The sequence below is a fragment of the Xiphophorus couchianus genome, chromosome 4 (assembly GCF_001444195.1).
Source record: "Xiphophorus couchianus chromosome 4, X_couchianus-1.0, whole genome shotgun sequence".
Lineage (NCBI taxonomy): Eukaryota > Metazoa > Chordata > Actinopteri > Cyprinodontiformes > Poeciliidae > Xiphophorus > Xiphophorus couchianus.
This window is the reverse complement of record NC_040231.1, coordinates 21,478,813-21,502,090: the sequence shown is the minus strand read 5'-3', so window position 1 is coordinate 21,502,090 and position 23,278 is coordinate 21,478,813. Positions and strand designations below refer to the sequence as shown.

The 23,278-nt window shown below is 38.9% G+C and overlaps 5 protein-coding genes across 8 annotated transcripts; 3 read left to right on the top strand and 2 right to left on the bottom strand.

The window, feature by feature from the left end:
• Window positions 1-292: 292 nt before the first annotated feature.
• ercc5 (excision repair cross-complementation group 5) lies at window positions 293-9,147 on the bottom strand. Of its 2 annotated transcripts, XM_028014224.1 has the most exons (16): window positions 8,935-9,147; window positions 8,627-8,802; window positions 8,426-8,541; window positions 8,198-8,299; window positions 7,623-7,677; window positions 7,101-7,244; window positions 6,809-7,019; window positions 5,703-6,179; window positions 5,313-5,618; window positions 4,963-5,240; window positions 4,215-4,334; window positions 2,770-2,983; window positions 2,437-2,581; window positions 2,142-2,342; window positions 1,738-1,822; window positions 293-882 (listed from the first exon to the last, which is right to left on the bottom strand). In XM_028014224.1, the coding sequence occupies exons 1-16, from the start codon at window positions 9,020-9,022 to the stop codon at window positions 388-390; spliced, it is 3,213 nt and encodes a 1,070-aa protein (XP_027870025.1). In that variant the 5' UTR covers window positions 9,023-9,147; the 3' UTR covers window positions 293-387. The 2 variants fall into 2 exon arrangements, with proteins under 2 accessions (XP_027870025.1, XP_027870024.1); XM_028014223.1 differs by having other exon boundaries at window positions 5,313-6,179.
• Window positions 9,148-9,372: 225 nt separating this feature from the next.
• On the top strand, window positions 9,373-13,509 carry blzf1 (basic leucine zipper nuclear factor 1). Of its 3 annotated transcripts, none has more exons than XM_028014228.1 (8): window positions 9,399-9,496; window positions 9,635-9,689; window positions 9,779-9,844; window positions 10,464-10,918; window positions 11,121-11,320; window positions 11,504-11,632; window positions 12,446-12,674; window positions 12,789-13,509. In XM_028014228.1, the coding sequence occupies exons 3-8, from the start codon at window positions 9,820-9,822 to the stop codon at window positions 12,972-12,974; spliced, it is 1,224 nt and encodes a 407-aa protein (XP_027870029.1). In that variant the 5' UTR covers window positions 9,399-9,496; window positions 9,635-9,689; window positions 9,779-9,819; the 3' UTR covers window positions 12,975-13,509. The 3 variants fall into 3 exon arrangements, with proteins under 3 accessions (XP_027870027.1, XP_027870029.1, XP_027870028.1); XM_028014227.1 differs by having other exon boundaries at window positions 9,574-9,689; XM_028014226.1 differs by lacking the exon at window positions 9,635-9,689 and having other exon boundaries at window positions 9,373-9,496.
• A 33-nt stretch (window positions 13,510-13,542) lies between these two features.
• trmt10c (tRNA methyltransferase 10C, mitochondrial RNase P subunit) lies at window positions 13,543-15,700 on the bottom strand. Its single transcript, XM_028014225.1, has one exon. It carries the CDS (start codon window positions 15,457-15,459, stop codon window positions 13,936-13,938), a length of 1,524 nt encoding a protein of 507 aa, XP_027870026.1. The 5' UTR covers window positions 15,460-15,700; the 3' UTR covers window positions 13,543-13,935.
• A 211-nt stretch (window positions 15,701-15,911) lies between these two features.
• On the top strand, window positions 15,912-18,069 carry txnl4b (thioredoxin-like 4B). Its single transcript, XM_028014231.1, has 3 exons — window positions 15,912-16,110; window positions 16,189-16,340; window positions 17,520-18,069. The coding sequence occupies exons 1-3, from the start codon at window positions 15,979-15,981 to the stop codon at window positions 17,683-17,685; spliced, it is 450 nt and encodes a 149-aa protein (XP_027870032.1). The 5' UTR covers window positions 15,912-15,978; the 3' UTR covers window positions 17,686-18,069.
• A 628-nt stretch (window positions 18,070-18,697) lies between these two features.
• Window positions 18,698-22,492, top strand: mrpl16 (mitochondrial ribosomal protein L16). The gene is made up of 5 exons (XM_028014230.1): window positions 18,698-18,927; window positions 19,215-19,286; window positions 19,859-20,007; window positions 20,208-20,501; window positions 21,709-22,492. Exons 1-5 carry the CDS (start codon window positions 18,858-18,860, stop codon window positions 21,898-21,900), a joined length of 777 nt encoding a protein of 258 aa, XP_027870031.1. The 5' UTR covers window positions 18,698-18,857; the 3' UTR covers window positions 21,901-22,492.
• The last annotated feature ends 786 nt before the right edge of the window (window positions 22,493-23,278 follow it).

Genomic DNA, 23,278 nt, shown 5'->3' with positions numbered 1-23,278 from the left:
TATTCTTTACTTAAAAACCTGTTTCTGTTTATATAAGCATTTTGTTTTACATAAAGAGATGTGTCTGACTGTAAATGTTGTGTTTTAGGTGGATATATAATGAGGTTAGATGAGTATGATGCATTAGACTTGAACTTTTGTTAGTGTTGATATAGCAGAAAAAGAAATGACATCTGACACATACTTAGGGAAAAATATTTTTTTTAATGCAGAGTAACATTTCTCTCATATCTCCAAATTAGTAAAAATATTCCCACTAGTTTCAGTGTTTATAAAAAAAACATAATGCATATTACAGAAAACTCTCAGTTCGTTTATTTTCAGAAATTTTCAGTTGGTTTCACATTGAGTATCACATTTAGAACATTTATGTAAAAGTTGAGCATCTTAAAGCTTCTTTCCTCTTCCTCTTGTGCGTTTTCCTCCTCGGCCTCGTCTGTTGGCCTCAAACACAGATCGGGCTGTAACCATCGCAACGGCCCTCCCTTCGTCGCTGTCTTCACTGGAGCTGCTGCTGCTCTTCCTGCTGGCCTTCTGAGGTAGTTTTTTAGTAGACTGGTGAGCAGCTGTTGCTGTGAAGGATTCCTGACCTGGACTACAGAAATCCCTGAGGGATGTAAAAGGAGATTCAGAATTCGTCTTTGGAGCTAAGAAACCTCCACCTGCGACAGGGGGCTCCTCTTCTTTCTGTCCTTCTGTGTTTTTTAGATTTCCTTTCCTGGATTTGGATGGGGAAGGCAGTTCTTCTTCGCTACTTTCACCTTCCCCTCCTTCCCTCTCCTTTCTCTTCATGCAGGTGACAGCTCGGCGGAGTCTCTGGCTGCGGATCGCCTGCTTTTCCTGCTGCTCCAAGCGGAAGAATGAGTCTATTCGGAGCTGAGTCTGCAGTGAAAAAGAGCAACAGAAAAACGCAAGAGTTTTTTTTAATACATTCTTTAACTTCATCCCTTACAATATATAAGATATATTTACATATTAAAATGTCAGTTTTATTGATCAAAAGCAAGTCTGTTTATTTTTTTAGTAAAACACAGGAAATTTATTATTTTTCTATTTGGGTTCTTTGTCAGAGTCCAAGAGAAAAAAAAATAGCATCAATGTTGATTCCTAATTTTTGTGCAAATAGGTTTTTGCTTATATGTACATTTACAGTAAATTTACAATACATCAGAGCATATTGCTACCTAATGGAAAACAATATTTTTATTGATTTTAAAATAGTTGAGATCTGAATGGGAAAGAAAATTCCACAAAATGTTGCAGGAAAATATGCATTATGCAAAATGCATTTCAAAACTTAAAAATGTCAAAATTAAATATTTCTTTTGAATTATTTATTACTTTTAAAAACTGTTATTTATGACAGTAAATTTATCATTTTTAGCCCTTTAAGCTTTTGGCCCTTTTTAATTCCCTCTCAGCTATTTAACCTTACAACCATTGGAATTACCTTTAGCCCCGTCTAGACGGCAAATAGGACAATCTGCTACTTAAGGAGTCGATTCTTAGCTTCATTGATCCTGTAAAGCAGGATCAATGAAGGAGTTGTAAACTTTGTTCAAAGTTTAAGCACAACTTAATCATTAGTTATATAAACCCTTCTTATAGTTTCAGAAAGTAGTAGCACGAGTGTTGGTCTCATGTCATATCAGCAGAAACAGCTACAGTACATTACTGATGATAAAGCAATCAAACATGGTGGTAACCCCGTCAAGGTGGGTAAAGCCTCTCAGATACCTGCTGGTTGTTGAGCTGTTTGATCACAGGTTGGAGAGTCTCCTCCGTCTTTCTGCTGCTCCAGCCAAAACGACTGAGACAGAACGTGACGAAGAGGTCAAAGAAATGATCACAAAGAAAACAGAAATACAAGGAGAAGTAGTTGTAATTGAGTTTTAAGGTCATATTAACAGCTATGAATAATAGTATAATAAATAACATTGATTACTAAAAACATTAAATATAAATAAACAAATAAAAATGGAAGTAATTAAATAGGTAATTAAGATCATAAGTAACTTAAATGAGATTTGTTACATAAATTTAAAAAAAACAAAAAAAAACACACTTTACAAGGTATTATCTTATTAAAAAATGTTCCATTGCAACTTTACTGTAAAACGGCTGCAGAAACAAAAGGATATTCTTTGATCATGTCGAGTTGGGGGCGGCCCCAGCTGAAGGAGGCCTGGGACGGATCAACAGCAGGCTGAAGGTAAGCCTGAGCCACCGCAGGGTTGGGGAAGCCAGGCTGAAGTTTCAGTTCCCTCAGCTTCTTCTTCACCTTCGTATCTCTGGGATTATCAGTCAGACGCTTCTTCTCCTGAGCCTCACACCACCAATTACTACAGGGACAAAAATGGAGAATATAGTTGCTCTTAAATATAAATGTGTTCCTGCACTTTGTTAAAGCTAAAAATAAAAAATAAAAAAACAAACCTAAGCTGTATTAGTGGCTCCAGTCCTGGCCCTGGAAACTCATTCAGTATCTCCATGCCAGTAACATATCCCACTCCTGCAACACCCTCTGTGTAGTCACTTCCAAGCAGATAAGCCAGATTGATCATCTTTGTTCTGTCCAGACCTGGCAAAGACAGGCGCCATCACACTTCATCAGGAGAAGGAACACTGATAGATTATCTATCTTTACCCAAAAAATAGTTACATTCTCTAATGTGTTCATTAGCTCATCAATTTAATCTCTGCTATTCCACTATTCTTTCACTTTAGGCTCTAGCCAAAACACAGCCCAAAATGGCAGCAGCCACTGACCTAACTGGCTCTGCAGATCGCTGTACTGGTAGTGCTCAACATATTTGTTCTGGCTGAAGAAGTTCCTGTAAACGTGTCGTCCTCCAAACAGCCACACGTCAGAGTCGTCTGTGATGGTTCCGTTTGTCTGGTCGGCGCGGTCCAACGCCGCGCACTGAGCCTCGGCCTCCATGGGAGCCACCAAAAACGGCACGCCAAACAACCGCAGCAGCTCCTGCGTTCAAAACACTCATCAATTTACAAAGCAAAACAAAGAATAAAAAAATAAAACCACACAGACTGGCAAATGCTTCAGGGTTTATAGTTGCTCATCATAGAAACTGGGCAGTACTGAGGGACAAACGTGCCATAATCCAAAATAAATGATGAATTATTTTTTAGATAAAAACTATAATAAATACATGAAACTAAGTTATGACGTAGGTATAACCACAATTAAGTCAAATGCAAAGTAATTTAGTCATTATCTTTTAAAATCGTATAGAGTTATTTCAGAATTTAATTATTTTAGATTGTCTGTGCTGCAGTCAATTGTATGGTAATAATAATAAACTGCAACTATGACTCATTAAATGCACCACAGCATCTAATTGATTAACCCCTTAGCCAATTAAACAACCCATAGGTCTCATCAGCACTTTTAGCCCCGCCCCTCTAACTTTGATGGGTGAGGCTGACCAATAAAAAATGAATGAGAAAAATAAATATTTTATGTACGGTAGGTTTTCCCAATTACATTTAAACATTAGCTTAAAATGTAAATACAATTTAAATAACTACAGAAACATTTGTTATTTATTCAATGTATGTATTTCCAGTGTTATTTAAATAAATATATACAACAGTTGCTGCAGGACTTTATCTACTGTATTGCAACACTTGTGGCTCTTGACAGTACTGCAGGATGACACCATCATTTTAACACATTTAGTTTCTACTTAAATGCTTATCTGATACCTTAATGTCGCTGTTGTTATTTACCATAACTCTCAGAGTGTGTGCTTTTATGATTACAGCAATGCGTTTCTCTAGGGAGCTTTTGTTGTCATGTGAGGAATCCCTTTGCTCTTAGCAGCTCATTATCAAAACAGCTGAAAGGATTAATGAAGACCCTCCACTCTGACAGGTATACACCAGTGCTGATTTTATGATACAGTTAGTACAGGCGAATTCTGATGATAAACACAGATACGAGCATGCTGCTGTGTCAACTGAACATACTGTAAATAAAAATCACAGCAACGAACGCAAGTCAAGCTGTGTGTTTTGGCAAATGCAGCACAGAGAAATGCCCCCTCCCTCACTGAGCTCCTGCACCTGCTGTGAATGATCAGCTGTCAGGTCACCATCACAGAATATTAAAATTCATAAGCGTAAGTCAGATTGCTTAAGGAGCGTTTGCTCGCCGTTAGACCGGATCTGATTACACAGCTCGTTTCGTTCACCTGGCTCTCCAGGTACATCTGCCCCGTGACTGTGTTCGCCATCCGCTCCTGCTGCTGCTTCTGCTCCCTCAGGTTGCTCTGCTCCAGCTGCAGCGAGCTCTCCAGAGCCTCCAGCTCGTCCTGCAGCACAACAAACAAGTTACTCTACAAGCACACTGACCTGCTGACCAGGTTCATCTGAAATACAACCAAGTAGTTCAGATACCACCTAAAGATGTTGGCGCTAAAGTTATGACAGCAAGGAAATATTTAGATAGAGCTACTTTGCTGCAGCACACAATCTTAGAGCTCTAAACTCATTTTGAAGAGAGCAAGCTTTTCATCTTTAAGAGATTTCAAATGTCTGCCTTGCCACTTGTCAAAAGATAACGTCACTAAAGTACTAAATATACTCTCAGGGATTTATAATAGGGAGAAACAAATGTTAGGGCGGAGGATTTGTTTTGGAAATTAAACGGCATCGGAAACCGGCTGCATTAGACTAGAAATACTATTTTGGTTGTTGGAAATGTTCCCTATTTAAGATTGAAGGTGTCTAAACAACTTAAAGGTGTTTATATTAAGCCTTTGTCATAATCATCATTTAAATTGTGAATTACATCAACCAATTGACACTTAAAGTAGCAGGAGGCTAGTTAAAATATAAGCAAAAATATTTTAACTAGCCTAGGTAAAAAAATATAAAAAATTGTTTTAGCTTATTACAGTACGAGACGAAAAGTTTCTGGTTTGATGGAGAACTACTAACCATGTCGAGGTGTTCCCACTCGTTGTTTTCTGCTGTTGGTTTGGATTCCATGTCGTCCTTCACCTCTTTTTCCTGAGCTTTCCTCTGCTCTCCCTCCTCCTCATCCTCCTTGTCTGAGCTCAGAGCTGGATGACCAACAACCTGAGTCAAACCTTCCTCAGACTCTTCTTCAGTTTTTGTCTGATCTTCCTGGACCTCTTCTAAAATCCTCTTTTCTCCTGCTGAATCATTTGCATCCTCCTGCTTAAATTCTTCCTCGGACACCTCAATGAAGCTCTCTGTGAAACACAACCATTTTAAATTCGGATGATAAAACAAACAGTTGAGTCTATAAATTATTGTAACTTTACCTTCTGAGTCGCTTTCCTGCTGGCTGTTCCCTGACTTTACGTCGTCTCCGTCGGCTTTTGCCAGGTCAGCGGTGAGTCCACGCTTGCTCTTATCTAGGAGTCTCTGCTCCGTCTCTGCGCTGGCCTGTTTCCCACTTGGAAGCGAAGGAGAGCTGATGAATAACTCCTGATTGGATTGAGAAGCGTGCAGCTTGTGCTCAGGTTCTCTCGGCTCCAGCTCTTTTTGTTTCTCCCCTTCCCTGACGCGCTCCACCTCTGACTCCATCGCTGTTGTGGGACTTTGTCGAAGTGCCGCAGAGCGAAAAGCTTTATTTTTCTCTCCAATCACTTCCTCCAGATCATCTTCAGAGCTACTGCCCAGAAAACTGTCTTCGATGTGTGAACTTTGGCATGTGGCGCTTTGACTGAAGTCCGACTCTTCCTTAAGGGAAGGCTTTGTCTCCTCATCGGAGCTACTGATCACCACTCGCCGCGAAGGACGCTTGGGACTTGTCTGCAGTTTGGACGGTGAGACACTTACTTCATCCTCAGTTAATGCCTGCTGGATTGCGAGGAGTGTCCGTGGAGACACTTTGCCATCCTTGCTATCTGGATTCAGCTTCTCTTCATCTGAGCTGTCACTCATAGCAGCCTGGATTGCCTTGAGTGTCCGAGGCGAAGGCGGAGATGTGTCTGGCTGTGATGGTTTTGATACAGGTGGGTTGACGGCATCTGAGCAGGTAGGTCGTACATCCTCTTCTTCGTCGCCTTCTTCTTCAGTGATGGGTCGCCAGAGAGGCTCGGGTTTGTCAGCTTTCCTCTTTCTAGAACTTGTCCAGGGTGCAGCTGCAGGTTGGCTCTGTAAGGCTGGTTCGGTTTTTTTGGAGCCTGTAGGTGAAGAAAGTAAAGAGTTGATTTTTACAGAAATTAAGACATTAAAGTAAATAAGCCCTTTTTTGCTTCACTCAACATCAGTACAGTGTAGACAGATCTGTTGATTATTTTTTCAGTTAACCAATTAATAATTGGACAGCAAAAGGTACCAAATAGGAGAATTTTTACAGAATTTGAACCAGGTGAATCTAAAACTTTAACACTTGAGGAGTAGAAAATATTTACAGACAAAGAAAGGTTTTTATGTAAAAGGCTAAATGTACATTTTTTAAACAGTTTTGGCTTAATTACTACTCAGAGAATGTTGTGTTTTTTCAGCAAATTGAATATTTTATTTAGTGTATGCCAATTAACAATTGAGCAATTACTAAATTAATTGACGATTTTGTCAATAATCGATTCAACACGATTAATTGTTTCAGTTCTACGGGAAAGTACAACAGTTATATCTAACTAAATCTAAAACTGGCCACGGAGCCAAAGAAATTTACAGATTTAGACCCTGATCCTTAAAAGAAATTTAAATGTGAGCTAGTATAAAAAACATTAAGATATGCTTCTATCGAGAATCAGATGTTGTGCATATACTGTATATTATCAACATAATGCTACATCTGCCTCACCTTTTATAAGTATATAGTGCGAGTTGTCTTCTGAAACCAGCCGCTTTGACTCCACGCTGCGATTCTGCTGATCCTCATCCTGCTGACCGAGTTGTGGAGCGCTGCCGGCACTGCACTGGCTCATCTCCTTCTCAACTCCCTCCAGACGCTGGTTCAGCCGGTTCCTCTGCAGCAGGCCAGCCAGTTGGTACTGCGAAAAGTCTCCGGAACGCTAGAAGAGAAGAAAAAAAAAAAAGGAGTTAGCACTGGAAAGAAGAGAGGAGAGTGGAGTGTGTTTGAGGCTTAAATGTACCTCAGGAGGTTTGTTAAACATGGTCCGACGTCTTTTGCAAAATTCTTTCATCTCTTTGAGTATCTCGTGTTTCATCTCAGGAGGCAGGCTGGTAAAATCCTCTGAGTTTATGTCCACCGAGTTTGGATTCTCATACAGTTCTTCCTGAAACAAAATTAGGAATCTGGCTTTGAAGGCGAGTTGTCAAAGAAAAAAAGTTTTACATTTATTTGGGAGGTGACATGCAAAACAGAAAGAAAAGGTAGCCAAAGTACATTTTGGAACTACTTCTCACAATAATGTTTAACAGTTAGACGGTCTCTTAAAAAGATCCCAAGAAATTAAACTAGAAAACTCTTTATTAAATGTATTGTAACGTAAAAGTATTGTAATTTGGGTCAGAATAATCTGTACGTGATGGCCGCTGGATAGACTGAAATAAATTGGATTCATTTGAAGTTAACTGAACTTATTTCTGTAGCAAAGTGCCTTGAGATTTAAATCTCAACATTTTTAAATTTTTATTAATGCCTTTATTTTTACCTGGTATGTTTCAACCATTTCGTCACTGTCTTTCCCCTCCTCATCCTCTTCTGAGCTGCAAGGAGAAAAAAAAAATTATTCATCTGTCATGACTACATATTACTATCTAAACCAAAGTATACATTTATGACAGTCCTGTTTTTGATTGAAAGCTAATTAGGATATTTTTTTAAATGACACTAATAATTATTTAACCATCTTCAATTAATTTGTCCTTTTGTTTCTAAATCCATCAACACTATTCAGTAGTCAGTTCTTCTAAAGTAATAAGTTGCATGTTATTTACTTTCTCATACACTCAGTGCCTTGGTGTATTTATACTTAGGTTAAATTACATACCAGATGAGAAATGCTAATTAGATGACTACTTAAGCAGCTGGTTCCTCTACATTTTCTTTAAGGGTTTCAGAGTAAAGTGGCTACTCTTTAGATTACTTTTTTCCTAACACGACACAACAATTCACAAAGTGTCCGTTGATCACATCAAACCCCAATAGATTACTCATAAAATAAGCAAATGTTCAGGGTGTAATAAATTATTTAACTGGACAGCAATAACACTTCTTGACTCTGACCTGCTTCTTTCCTTTTCCTCTGTGGGTGGAAGGGCGGGTAGGACATACATGTCGTCCACTTCGTTTCTTTTCACACTGGAGAGGCTTGGTAGAGGGTCCTTACTGTGGAATATTTCAGACAAAAACGGTAAGACTACAGTAAAGAACATAGCAGATAGAGTATATACAAAATGAAAAACTGTTGATTTTCATCACCTCCCCACCATTCTGCCTCCTCCTACTGCTCACCTGTGATCTCCAAGTGCAGCTTTGATAGCTTGTCTCTTCAGAAAGGTCTTCAGAAGTTTCTCATTGGTCTGTTTGGACTGAGTGGTCAGCTCCTCTTTCCTCTGCCTCCTCAGAGCCTGCAAAAGAAGAGTGTTTGTAAACGGACAGTTCAGTAGCTGTATTTATTACACCCTTAACAGTAATCATCTGAGCTGGTCTCACCAGGGTCTGCTTCTTCAGCATAGGAGCATCTCCATCGAACACAAACACCGGTCTAATGCGAAAAAAGAGCAGCTTACAGATGCGGTTGAACAGAGTGAGGAGGTGGGCGTTCTGGACGCTGTTGCCTTCACGGTCCCTCACCCCCTTCACTGCCTGGTTCAGCCATATACTGATGTCTGAGGAGCGCTGGTTAAGGTCATCTTTATGACGCAACATTAGTCGGAATCAATTAATGCGTTACAGAGATTAAGGAAACAACATCTCAAAAACTAGTACGAATAAATAGATCAAATTAAAGGTTAGGATACCAACAGCAAGAATCTTTCCTTCCAGTGTCTCGGGGTTGGTGGGTTTTCCTGTTGTCTCCAGGAGTCTCCAAAGTCCATGCACTCCCATAATAACAACTCAAAGCACACACCCTATAAAAGTAAAGTGCACAATGGTGGACTTACCAAGACTTCAGGCAATTTTAACAGTGAAATAAGGCAAATGGAACCAACATGTTTTTGCAGCACTTCTTCACTCCGTGAAGCAACTCCGACGAGACACGAAGGTTCCGCTATTCAGCAACGCGGAGTATGTCGTCAAGTTATCTGATACTGCGCTGCCTTATTTAGTAAATAAAGCAACTTGTGATCGTCGTAAAAAAAACACAACAATTTTTAGTTTTCTGGTTTGATCGAGAGAATCTTCCGTTAATCCAGTTTTATTGAGATTAAAATATTGTTTTGACAGGAAGTTTTGACAGGAAGTCCAAGCTCGGGGAAGAAAACTCTGTGCGCTCACGAAAGGCCAACCGTGTCCGGGTGGCAAAACAAACAGCTGGCAAAACTGGAGAACCGAGGAGGGGGTCAAATTCATTTTTACCTGGTATGTTAGAACATAATATTTCCATTTTAAGGCTTCGGATTTAAGTCGCAGTAAATATTTCTGATAAACTCTCTTAGTAAAGAAGAGCTGACTGCTGCAGGTAGTGCTGACAAAGTTCTGACTTTTGCTAACACCTAGCTCAACAACTAGCTTCCCTTATCATGTGACCTTATCAGCACCCAGCTGATAAAAGGTGAACTGTGAGCAACGTATTTCTAACATAAACAAAAAGTGTTGTAATTGTTGCCAAATAACTGCTATCTCTCCTGTGAATTACAACAGAATCACCGGGTTTAAGCTAAAGTTGCGTCTCCTCCGCCGCCATGGCTGCTGCAGCAGTTGTAAGAGGTACGCAGCATATTCGTTTATCCTTCTTCTTCTTTTTTAAAATAAAACGGCATCATCCATACAGCTAATGTCAAGCTTTAGCTGTAAAACATCCAGTGTTTTTTAAAGCTAGACTATGAACAGGTTCCTGAAAACTGTGCTTTGGTCCATCAATTAATGTTTATTCAATGCTTAACAGTGACGAGGACCCTTTGTGTTGTGTTGCCCTGATTGGTATAAAGTCCCACTGTTTTGTCCTGTTACGTGCCTAAGACTGACGTACGTTGCAAATTGGTGCAGTTTAAGTAAGTTTAGCTGAATATATCTGCTTCACACAATATTGTTTGGAAATTATGTTGATGTATAATAATAGGATTGCAACATACATTTTAAAATTGATCTTAAAATGGATTTGTGTCTTGAGAAGAAAACAAGAACATGTAGTAGAAAATAGTAGTAAAATAATAGCAATCAGAATATGTTGTGATGGTTTACAGACCCTATAACCCAGCTCATTCAGAAAAGGCAGTAAGACAGTACATGTTACACACTGCATTGGACACATCAATAAACATAATTGATTTTTAGGCAGAAGTGTTTAAAAATAGCTGCTCTCACTTTTTTATTTGTATATTTCTAGGTTCTGCCACTGTGCCTATTCGAGGACCCGGCGATGGCATGGAAACCGAAAAACCACCTGTCACACTGGAGGTCATCACTGACTCCCCGTCACCGTTTTTATCTGACGTTCCTCGCCTTAAAGTGGCAAGCCCAAAGCACAGCCCAAAATCGCCACATGTCACAGCCCCCACTACCCCACAGCCTCTCGGCGTGCTTCACCTAGGCAAAGTGAATAGAGAGGCGTGTACAGAAGTGGAAGCCGTGAGGATTATTGTGCCCAGAGCTGCTATCACCCGGAGTAGCCGGGCGGGACCCACTGAGGGGAAAGGCGAGGCAGGGCAGCAGGCCGAGGAGCAGGGCTCTCCTCCGCTTGTGGACGACTGGAGAGGACAGCTAGAGAAGCTGCAGAACTCTGAACGCCGGCTGCTGCAAGACAAAGAGGGCCTTTCGAATCAAATCCGTGTGCAGACAGAGGTAAGGGCTTAGTGTTTACACTGAAAGTCAGACAGATTTCAGTGTAAAAACAATCTTCAGAGAGTAATTATGTTACATTATAGTTATCTGTAATGATGATTCCTTTTATTTATTGTATCTTAAGTATGTCAGTGTTTATGTATAATTTGAGTATAAAACAACTTTACATTTATTTTAATCTTGTTTCTAAACTGTGTGGCAGGTAAACCGCGAACTGAAAAAGCTGTTGGTAGCCTCGGTAGGTGATGACCTCGAGTACCAGTTTGAGCGTCTTGCACGAGAGAAAAACCAGCTCATTCTGGAGAACGAGGCTTTAGGCCGAAGCCTTTCACACACCGCGGAGCAGCTGGAACGTATGAGTATCCAGTGTGACGTCTGGAGGAGCAAGTTCCTCGCCAGCAGGTGGGAAATGCTCCACTTAATTTTGACTTCATTTTAAATGGTTGACAAGTTTAAGATTGTCTTTTTAGTTTCGAAGGCAGTGACATTTACAATCAAAAGAAGGACAATTTCAATTAAAAAAACATGCTTCATAAACACTACATAACCATCATATTGATATGTATTAAAATAATGTTACTTTAGAGTCATGGCAGAGGAACTGACAAACGCCAGAGCCGCTCTGCAGAGGCAGATCAGGGAGGCCCAAGGAGCGATTCAGGACCTGCTGTTGGAGCGAGAGGAGTTCTCCAGAGACATGGTGCTCAGTCACAGGTAACACCACACTGATCAATAATTACTGACTCCTTTCAAATGTCCAAGTTGAGTCTTAAGAAGCACTCAGTTTCTGTAAAAGTGGGTCAGTCCTAAATGCTAATTAGTACGTTTAACAAAAGCATCCAACACTCCAAAACCTGCCCTAATTGTGCTAACACTGGGTTTCCTCCTATTAGGTTTGTCTTGTTATGTAAAAGCTAGTGACTACTTTTCTGTAGAAATTATTTTCTTTATCTGGTGAGGCTCCCCAAGGTTCAATGCCTGTTTTGTAACCCTGTTGTGCTACTGATTGAACTAGACAAACATGTTCATGTGTTTTTGTATGGACTTTTTATGTGTTTTTAATGTGCTGTTTACTAGACTAGAAGAAGCATCAGAGAAGCTTGTACAAGTGCTTCAGCTTGGATATTAAAGCTTTGGATTGATTTTAAAGTAACACTGTTCACATACAAAAGTTGTGAGCAGTCAGATGCCAGCATATCTAAAACTAGTTTCCCACTAGCTTCATTCTTGAAATTAAAACTTAATCTTATATTTCCTTTCATATGCATGTTAGTTTCATGTCTTTAATGCTTTTTGTGTTCCTGTAATAATTTTGCTCAGCTCTTTGACTACATCTATTACTGCTTTATGAATAACTGATTCATTCATTCTTGTTACATTGGTGCCTTTTAGAAGTGTTTTACACAACAAACATACAATTCATGGCCAATCGGTTAGAAAAAAAGGGATTTAGAGTTATTGTACTAGAGATGTTTGAAATGATTGGGGAGCTATTACGTTGTCTTTGTGTCCTCTTTGCGTTGCCAGGTCCCTGGAGCAGCTCCTGGTGTCTTTGCAGTGGGGCAGACAGCAGACTTATTATCCCAGTGCTCAGCCTCTCAGCATCGGAGAGCTGGCTGCAGCCAATCACAAGCTAGCAGATGCTATTAACTCTCATCTGTTGGGCAAAAACAACGCTAACAGCACTGTGTCGAAGGGCAGTAGTGCACCAGCCGAACATCTCTGCAGCACACCAGCAGAGAAGATGGCTGAGAAGGTATCAAGTTTATGTAAAATGTTACCTCTGTTTTTCTTTGCCTAATGTGTTTTGCTAGTTTTAGAATCTAACAACTGAACAATGTTTTTACTTTATTCTATTTTCTTGCTCTAGGTGTTGAAGGTTTTGAATCCAATCACTTGTTCAGAAAACAAGGCAGAACCTGCATTCAGTGACTCCACCTCCCCAAACTTTCTGAGCAGCAAGAAGAGCATCGGCAGGTTTCACCCTTACACCCGCTATGAGAACATAACCTTCAACTGCTGCGAACGCTGCACTGGGGACATCATAGTTCTATAAGTCATCCTCATTTGACACAAGGAGTACTAGTTTTTGTTTTTTGTATTTAAGAAAATAAAGATGGCAGACTGGAGCTGTAGCAGAAACCATGACTGTTTATTTGCTGTCATTTCAGTTTAACGGTTTTAAACTTGTTGCTCAACTTATTAAGCTCTTGGAAAACACCAAATAAGAGGCAAGTCTGGAATTCAGAAAGCATTCAACTCCATTGTAGACGGATATCTTTATCATGTTTATCGCTGAGATGTGAGGTGAGAGTCAGTCAGTGTTTCACTGGATGGGTTTATTAGTTGTAACTGGAACGTAATGCTGATGTGCATAGTGTTTTTATTTAACCAGTTTCTACTTTCACACTGCAGGGAGTAATTAGATGGGAACACAGATGACAGGAAGTCAGACATTAAAGAAGTATAGGTGCCTCTTTTAATTCAGGAGGGTCTTTTTCATTTATGATGGTTCTTTCTTTCAGATGCTGTAAAAGCATTAGTGAAAATTAATTGATGGTACTGTGATCAGTATTGTGCAGTTTTGTTTTTTTTAAAAAAACCCTGCTTGAATTTTACCGGTGTCAGATTCTATTTTTATCTTTTTATTTTTTGCTTAAAAGACACTATGAATTTACTTACATGATGCAGTATTTAAGAACAAAACAGACAGGCTCTGTAATATTAAGCTGTATTTCATCTGTATAGAAAACTTTACAGTAATGGGTATAATTTTATTTACTGTAAAACTGTCAAAATATTACTTGAGCATCTTGTTTTCTGTCAGACTAAAATAAAGACCAAAGAAGTTTCTACCTTTTAAAGAAATCATATTCTTGTCATTTGTACAGACAGAAAAAAACAACTGATCTTTGTTTTCACCCAGTGTGAAAACAAAGTGGATATTTGAACAGTTTCCGCACTTCTTACGTTTATACTTTCTAACACATGTCCATGTTAACAGCAGTTATTTCCTGTCACTCGTGCCACCACATCCTGGGCTTGTCTCCTGTTTTTCTTGCTTCCATTTGGCTTTTGAACGATGTACGCACTTTAGTTGCAGCTGGAGAACTTTTTCTGGTGCCGTTTTGTCCAGTCATTCTGTCATGATTGGATTTGTAAACAGTCTGGTTCTTAAATGTTTGCCCAGTGTCTTTTGCCTCAGATCTCACAAACACATCACCACTCTTTCTCAGTGCATGTTTTTTCACAATTCTGGGTCTGTCATTTGAAACCTCTGTTTGTGTCTGCCGTTGATAGAAGCCATCGTGTTTCCGCTTCGGCACAAACTGTAAGGCTTCTTCCCATTTCCCCGAATCTTTGATTGTCAGCATGATGCGAATCATCTGGTCCAGAGTCAAATTTTTGGCTCCCATTTCCCAATGAAGATACTCATCAAGTGGTAAGCGAGCTGTTGCTAGTTTCAGGCGCTTGGCGTTGGCTAGAGACAGTCCGGACTGGATGGACTTGTCCACCAGGGCTCCGATGATGTAGACCTTGGAGTGATCAAAGCTGCGCAGGACGTTGGGGGAGTCTGCAGTGAGGTAAACGAGCTGTTCCCTGGGGAACATATCAATATAATGTTGCTCAGTGCTGGTGATGAGCAGGCGGTCCCAGGTCTCTGCGCCGTATCGCTTCACTAGCTCCTTTTTGTAGAGGCTGTCTGGCTGCAAGTTGCAAAAGTGAAGGTGAAAGGGCTCTGTTGCACGCCGGTTCCACCCTTCCACCTCCATCAGCTGAGACACTGTGTTCTCTATCTCCCGCCTGGACATGTTGGATGCATAGCTCAAGTCAAAAACAATTGGTTGACCAAACCGCATTGCCTGAGCGGTTCTCCAGCCCAACAGTTTGTCCAGGGTGCGGTCCCAGAACTGGAGAAACATTGTGTTTTTCAGTCTGTGTCCATCTTGATCGCCTTCTTCTTCTTCACTGTTTTCCAACTCCTTTCTCTGCTTCATTGAAGCCTCTTTGTCAGCCTTTTTCTTCTGCTGCTTCTCCTTGCGGGCCTGTTTGTGACCCTCCTTGACAGCCAGGTACTTCAGGTACTTTTTACGGGAGGACTTGGTGGTGAGGCCTGCCAGCGTCTGTAAATCCTCCTCGGTCATTTCCTGAGGTACAAATTTCCCAGCTTGACGCCACATGGAAACCAGCTCACGAGTTGCCTCCAATGAGGAGCTGTCCTTCACATCATCACCTGCACTTTCCAGGTCATCATCATCATCCTCGGTTGTTTCCACTCCACGAGAAAGTTTTTGCTCCTGGAGTGCTGCTTGTGATCTCATTACAGACTTCCATTTGTCAAGATCTAGCGCTTCTTTTTCCTCGGATAGAACTCCTTTAATGTCGAGGCCATCCTTCTTCACAGTGTTACCTGTACAGAAGTGACTGACGAGGATGGGCTCTCTGTAAGGTCTGGTACCAAAGACTGGTTTGTTCTTGGTTGTCAAAAATGTCCTTTTCAATAGCAAATTACAGCATCTGGCTGAGAAGTGCCGCAGCATTGTAACAAAAACCGTTCACTCCCTCAGCAGGACCGTCAAAATCAGCTTTCTTTGCATGAGACACCCGAGCCAATAAATATCATTAGCGATATTATTTACCGCTATTTTTTCATCAAATGATCACAAAAAGCATCTTCATTCTGTTATACCTCATGGAATGAGAAATCCTCGCCCGCACATGCGTTTTCAGACTTCCTACAAGTAAAATTTGGTAGAAGGTCACGTTGTTACACGGTGTCACGTCATATTGTGTCGTACTAAAACGTGAGGAACGTTTTAGTTAAAGGAGAGAATAAAATCATATAGGCCTATTTATTAAAGTAAGGTATTGCCTTATGAAAAAAAAACAATTTATAACTCTTATTTAAAACTAAAACTCTGTTTAATATAATGCTTACATATATTTTAATTATTTTTGCACGTTTCTTGCGGGTAACTTAACCGGGTTTCACAACAACAATGTGACGCAATTTCCTGCTTTTGCCGACAGCAGTGAAGCTAACGTGTTAGCGTCTGAAAATGAGCTTCTTTTTACCAAAATTAACAACCAAAAAAGACATCGATGAAGTTATCAAAGCCGTCGCGGAGAAAGTTTTAGTTCTGAGGTTCGGGAGACACGATGACTCGGTTTGTCTCCAGCTCGACGAGATAGTAAGTGACTTTAACAACAAAACATCTGATCAGAAAATGCTGTTTGTTCATAATTTCTCACCTCTTGTGTTGTTGCAGCTGTCAAAAACCGCACACGATTTGAGTAACATGGCGTCCATCTATATCGTTGATGTAGACAAAGCTCCAATTTACACCAGATACTTTGACATCAGCTATATCCCATCCACTGTCTTCTTTTTTAACGGGCAGCACATGAAAGTCGATTATGGGTAAGTTCATGAAAAACATTTAATCAAAAATGCTTTATACAACGAACATTGGTAACAATTAGATCGGCAATTTAATTAACAACTAAGTTAATTCGACACAGAAGTCGTCATTGAGAAGAATTTAAAATACATTTTAGGTTATATTAGAAATATGCACAAAAATGAGAAAAGTGGGCTTATTTGTAGGTGTCTTTGTTTATCTGAGCACTTTCCAAACACCAAACGGACAGAACAAAGTCATTTAAAACAGATAAAACAATGAGGTAAAAAAAAAAAAAAACCTTTCATGAATGATAAGGACAATAGACAGTAGAAACAGTTATTCAAAGTAGTTGTAAGAGAAATAAAAAAAAACACCAATATTAAAAAAGGTAGAATTTTAGTTTGAACAAAAATCTGCATTTAATTTACAGAATTTATAATAGGGTTATTAAAAACCGCAATAAATCTAAAATTAATAGGGGAAGTAAAATGAAAATTCAAATCAATTTATAGACAGATAGAAAGTACAGTTAACTGCAGGGATAATGAACTTAAAATAAGGGAATGATTTAAGAATCAATCATTTCAACTCCAAAAATGTATCCAAACCAATAATATCATTCAGAATAGCTGAAATCTTAAATTTCTACTCAAACAAGTTAAAACTATGGATATTGGCTTTAAAAAATCCTGTCTAATTTTACATTATTTTCTGGTCATTGCTGTTTTCTTTGAATTGTGAGAATATTTCACAGCAAATACACTCACCAGCAACTTTATCAGGTACACCTGCTCAGTTGAGAATCATCCAATCACATTACAGCAGCTTAATGCATTTAGCCATTTAGATGTGGTACAGACAGTTTGCTGAAGTTCAAACTGATCAATCAAAATTAGTGAGAAAAGGGTTACTATATTGTTATTATAAAACAAAATAAAGGCAGTGCTAAAGGAAGCCAAGTACTAGTGAGGTGTACCTAATAAAGTGACAAGTGAGTATGCTTAGCTTATTTAAATATATATATATATATATATATATATATATATATATATATATACAGTACAGACCAAAAGTTTGAACACACCTTCTCATTGAATTCAATGAGAAGGTGAACTTTTGAAACTTTTGGTCTGTACTGTATATATATATAGCTACATCACAGTGGTGTTTATTATGTGTTTTTAATGTTCTTTCAGGTCTCCAGATCACACTAAATTTGTTGGCAGCTTTAAAACCAAGCAGGACTTCATAGACCTAATCGAGGTGATTTACCGAGGAGCCATGAGGGGGAAAATGATAGTCCAGAGTCCAATAGATCCTCAGAATATTCCAAAATATGATCTTCTCTACCATGGGATTTAGCATCTTCATGAGTGTCTCTGTCAAAACAACATCAAAGTGACATGTATTTTTCTTGACTGAGAAAATTGCCAAATTCTCCTGGCATTTAGCCACCTAGAAGTTGTGAAGAAGTTTTTATAAAAGTGTTCTAGATTTGAAACCATATTTTTGAAAACAACTACAGTGTGTTCTTTACGCTTATTTTATTTAAGACCTTATCTTTTTTTGCAACTACAATGTAACATAAATTTTGTAGGTAAGAACATAATTTTGTTTGTGGATGACCTTAGAGTCAGAAATTATGTTTCCCATGGAAAACTGCCACATACCTGCTGGAGAAACCGATGTTTATGTGAAATGTCAAAACCTTGTTCTGATAATAAAACCTGAAGCACCTCCAAAATCCTTTGTCTTCATGCTGATTGTCTTATTGGTTTTACATAAAATTTTGTGCTCAAAGCCAGTTAAAGGTGTGAGAGGTTGATTATCTTTTCTTCTGAATGCATCAAATGTCAGCAGGTTGTGTCCTTTTTATAGACTGTATCTTGGCCCCATGCTCAACACCTCATAAAAACAACACAAATTACTAGTTTTATTAAAAAACATGTGCATGATGTCCACTGACGTTTATATGACATATGGTCATTTTGAATAAATGCATTAAGTTCAATTATTAACTTAGCTAGTTCTAAGTATTAGAGACCTGGAAGACTGAATTGCACCTAACAATTTCTCATTTGAAAAAGTAAAATGTAATTTCACTTCGCCTATTTATAAAATAAACGCTTTTAAAAGGGAATTTCAATGTCAAATGAGTTCAATATTTTTAACAACTTTGACATTTCACAAGTTTCTATTTTCAAGTATGTCGCTTAATTTTTTCATTGAGGGTACTTAATGAAATTCTGAATGGAGCAAATAAACTTTACAAATGTGCCAAAGAAATTGATCTATGCAGAAATTATGTTTGAAGAAAAGTGATCGACATTAAAGCACCGCTTATTTTGAAAGTCACTTTCAACAGGAAGTGTCTACCTCATCTTGGCGGAAGTATTTGTTGCACAGAAATGGCAGCGACCTTGCTCAGCGTGTGGCGTTCCTAAAAATACAGTATTTTGCTGGTATTTCTAAAATGCCTATCTGTGAATCAAGCGAAATAAAAACTACGGTTTTTTAGTATCGGTTCGTACAAAATGATCTCCCTCATTAAGGCCGCTGTCGGCGGCTTGACGGTAATCTCCAGAACTCACGGTCTCCAGCAAGGTAACCAGGCTTGTGTTAACAGTGATGCATTTGGACTCTTGGAAATTCTCAATTACCGATTAATAAATGAAAATTAACAGAAATAGATCATATGAAGCACGCATGTCACAGCAATTGAGCTACATATCTGAAAAAGCTGGAAACCAAAAATTGATTCAGTGTTATTCTAACTCAAATTTAAATGCAAATTCAAACCTAAACCTCACCAAGACCTTCTGGGGGGGTTTGAGTCGCAGGTAATCACAATCTGTCGTTTTATCAAATTGCACTTTGTATTTACTCCACAGCTCCTCTTCACAGCTATTTGAAAATCTGCGCTGCTGGGCTGAAGACATTTCCAGTCATTCCAGACTACAGCAGTAAGCTTTTATCTGCTTCTTATTCATATGAGACTAATTTTGAGCACACAAGATATTGATAATTATGCACTACCTTCTACAGTTTGGTTGAAAATTATTCAGATGTCTGATTTTTCATGTAAACTTATTGTCATTCAACTAAGAAGTTTGTTACTAATGTGATAGAAGACACTCAGTCAAGAGGTCATAAAACAAAATAAAAGATGTTATATACATTTATGTCAAAAGATATTTATCGCTTCCTCAGTAATTAATAGAAAAATCCTGGCATTACATGATTTAAGCTTCTTTATTCAAATTTCAAAAGTCTTATAGTTACTGACTAGATTTGTACACATGTTCACTGGTGTTTTTAACATTTTATCTAATTTAAGGCTCCCTCCACAGATTATCTGGTAATCATGTTGGAAAATTTTAAGCTGTCAGGGCGGTAAATAATTTGGAGCTTTGCTGTATGTGGTGCAGTAATTTTTATATGCCTTGTGTTCCACTTCATGGATGCAGGGTTTAGAGTTCCTCAGTTCATTTCTTGTCCCGCATCTTAATATTTTGTCCGTATTCCTCTCTTAAAGATGTTGTGCTGCCAGAGAAACCCAAACTGAAGTTTTTGAACAAGGTGCCCAACCTAAAAAAGGCCAAGAAAGAGAGAAAGAAGCTCCGGGATATCCAAGGACCGGCCAGGGCAGCAAATACCTTCACTTGTGGGCAGTATGCAATCGTTGTGAGTGCACTGATGTCTATTGATGATTTTCTGACAGCTGAAATTGCCTGTTACTGTACCACAGTACAATTTATTTATTTTTGGCATTTTTATAACATTTAATGTCACATTTCTCCATATGTTTTAACTTTATTTTCCACAATTAAACGGCTGAGTTTGAGCGTTAAATATCAAAGTAACGTTGCTGCTTTATATTTCAGGCTATGGGCGGAGGCTACCTGCACTGGGGTCATTTAGAGATGATCCGTCTAACAATTAACCGGAAGATAGATGCCCACACGACATTTGCCCGGTGGCGCATCAATGCCCCGTACAAGCCAATCACACGTAAAGGCCTTGGCCAACGCATGGGCGGCGGTAAAGGAGCCATCGACCACTACGTGACACCGGTCCGGTATGGACGTTTGATCGTGGAGCTGGGAGGAAAGGTGGAGCTGGGGGAGATTGAGCATGTCTTGACTGAAGTGGCCAAGAAGCTGCCCTTTCCTGCTAAGGTGAGGTCTGAGTGTGCTCTGTTCCAGTTGCTGTTTAAATACAAATGCAAAAAGAAACCAAACTGGGGTACATTTACAGCTGTACCCCAGCTGTAAATGTGCATTTCAGGCCCTGCTGAAAATGCCACCAACAGTTTTGTCCTCCGCAGCCTTACCCCGTTTCTCAAGTGTCTGTCTGTGTGTGAAATCAGATGTCTCTCCCTGCCTCCTTCCCTTTCTTTCTCTCTCTCTCTCTTTTTTTTTTTAAAAAAAGATAAGCTGCCCTAGCAACTTATCACCTGCTAGGGCAGATAATAAGTTCACATGCCCTAGCAGAATTTTCCATTTTTTTCAACATTTTCTGAGTATAAGAATGATGATACAAGAACTATTCTTTTCACATGGTTAGTGGTACATTGAAGTCATATATCATCAAATAATTGTTTGCTCTGTTTTAATTGTAATCACAACAGTAACTGCCTAGATGCCTCAGACCAAAACTTTCTATAACCTGGACATTTTCACCCAGCAAAGGGCTCATTAGTTTCTACATAGGGCTTTAAAAGTAACCATCTCACTGTTTGTCATTCAGTGCTGCACTGATTTTACTGAGACTCTGCCTCAATGGAAACTTGACAATTATCAGTGGATCAGTTAAACTGCTTGAATATTATTTAAAATGAAATATGGTATTAAAATTGATTGAACATTGCCAATAAGCAGTGTTTAAGCTCCATTTAAGAAGTGGAAAATGAAAGATTTTGTTAAAAACCAATCTGCAGTCAGGCAGCCCCACATAATTTCAATTGCTGGCCGAACAACTGCTCAGGATACAAAGAAAAACCCTTAAGTAATTTCAGCTGATGTACAGGATGCAGCTGCCTTCTTCCTTCCTCTGCAACCTCCATTTTCTGGCCTTTCCTCATTGGCATTGTCTCTAAGTGAAACAACTTTGCTGGTCTTGCTATTGTTTTGTACACATTTCTTTTCATCCTTATTTTTATTAGACACATTGAAAACAGAAAATACATCAGAAAAAAAACTGAATTCTGAGAACAAATGTATCTATTTGTTTTGTTTGTTTGTTTTTAACAAACAGTTAATATTCTCAGTATTGTAAGCCATCTTTTAACGTCACTAAAGTCAAAGTGATTGAAAACAACATTTTTGGTTTATTTTACAATTGGTTTTCACATAATAAAGCAATGCTTTGCCTTTATTATTTCAGGTAATGAGCCGAGAGAGTCTGGAAGAAATGCACAGAAAGCAGAAAGAGATGGAGGAGAACAACCAGAATCCCTGGACCTTCAAGCAGATAGCCCAAGGCAACATGATGGGCATCAGGAAGGTGCTTAGTCCATTTGACCTGCGCAACAATGGACGCTTTACAGGCAAATTTCACTTTCCGGGGAGAGTGTGAGGGACCTGGGGAACAGCCGCCATCATCCAGACCACATGTCTGAAGACTCGACCTGAATTTTTTTACTCCCTCACTTTCAGAAATGACTTTCTTTTTTCAATGACGCATTTTGTTGAGTCTCTTTTTGTTTGTTTTGCTTATGTAAACCAATGACTTGTGTTTATTACTATCGAGCTAATTGATTCTGACTCATAATCAACAAATAAAACATGGGATAAGTGAAAACAAATAACATCTCACTTAATTCATAGAAAAATACAAAGCTAATGAAAATATGAACAGATAGGTTAATCTGATTATTGATATGTTCGTGTGTTTTGTGGTAACTTTCATTCTATATTGCATATAAATAACAAAGAAAATGTTTTATTTTTTTTTTCCAAAAAAATATTTTTGCACAAATAGAGGTATATGAATGTAAGTAGATGTTTTTGATAGCTTAGCATAAAAATGTTACAAGTTCATAGTGCAGATATAAGCTGTTTCCTTGCATATCTGCAGTGAAATATCTGTTATAGCAAAAAAAAAAAATTAACCTGTATTTATCTACTTTGATTACTCCTTAAATATATTCAAATTATTATTCAATTAATGACGGCAAGTCAGTCCGAATCAGGTACTTTTGCCTTGTTTGTTAACCTCACTAATGAGTATTTCTCGGTTATTGGTGCTTCTTAAACATGATTTTAAATTTGTTTTTATCTTATAATGTTATTAGCTAATCAAAAATATACCTGGGTTGTTGCTTTAATTCTTTCATGTGTGGTTCAGGAATCTTTGAGTCGTTCAGGGGTGCCTACATGCCTACTCTCACAATGCACCACCTACTTTCACAAAGCTCCTTCTTGGAGCTGCAGTGTTCAGCTGAGCTTCCACCTTACAGAGCATTCATCCCCCACACTCCTTCAGACTAGCATTAGCACCAATTAAAACACCTGATGGAATTGCTGAAAAGGCTCTGCAATCGCCTCTTCAGCCAAAGATTTTAATGGTAAATGTAAATAACATTTCTCCAATTGAACCGATCAGAAGTCGGCAAGGCTGCTCGTAGAACCCTGCAGTGCGAAAAGGGCTTATGCAAATTACAACAGTTGTAAAGGGCATAATAGAAAGATGAGGTGCTGAAGGTGGAGCGTCAGAAAGAGTAGGAGGTTAAAGAAGCAGGTAAACTTAAGTAGTACTTCTTTTAAACTATGTTTGACATACAGCATTTTTATAACAAGTGGAGGTGACATAGTGCCTTGATTGTGTTATAAAACGGCACCGTGGGCCTGGAAAATACATAACACCCCTTTAAAACCATAAATCCAAGACAAATATGATTTGCCATTTAAGGGAGTGACAGAATATGAGGAAACGCTGTATGCAGACGCAGAGA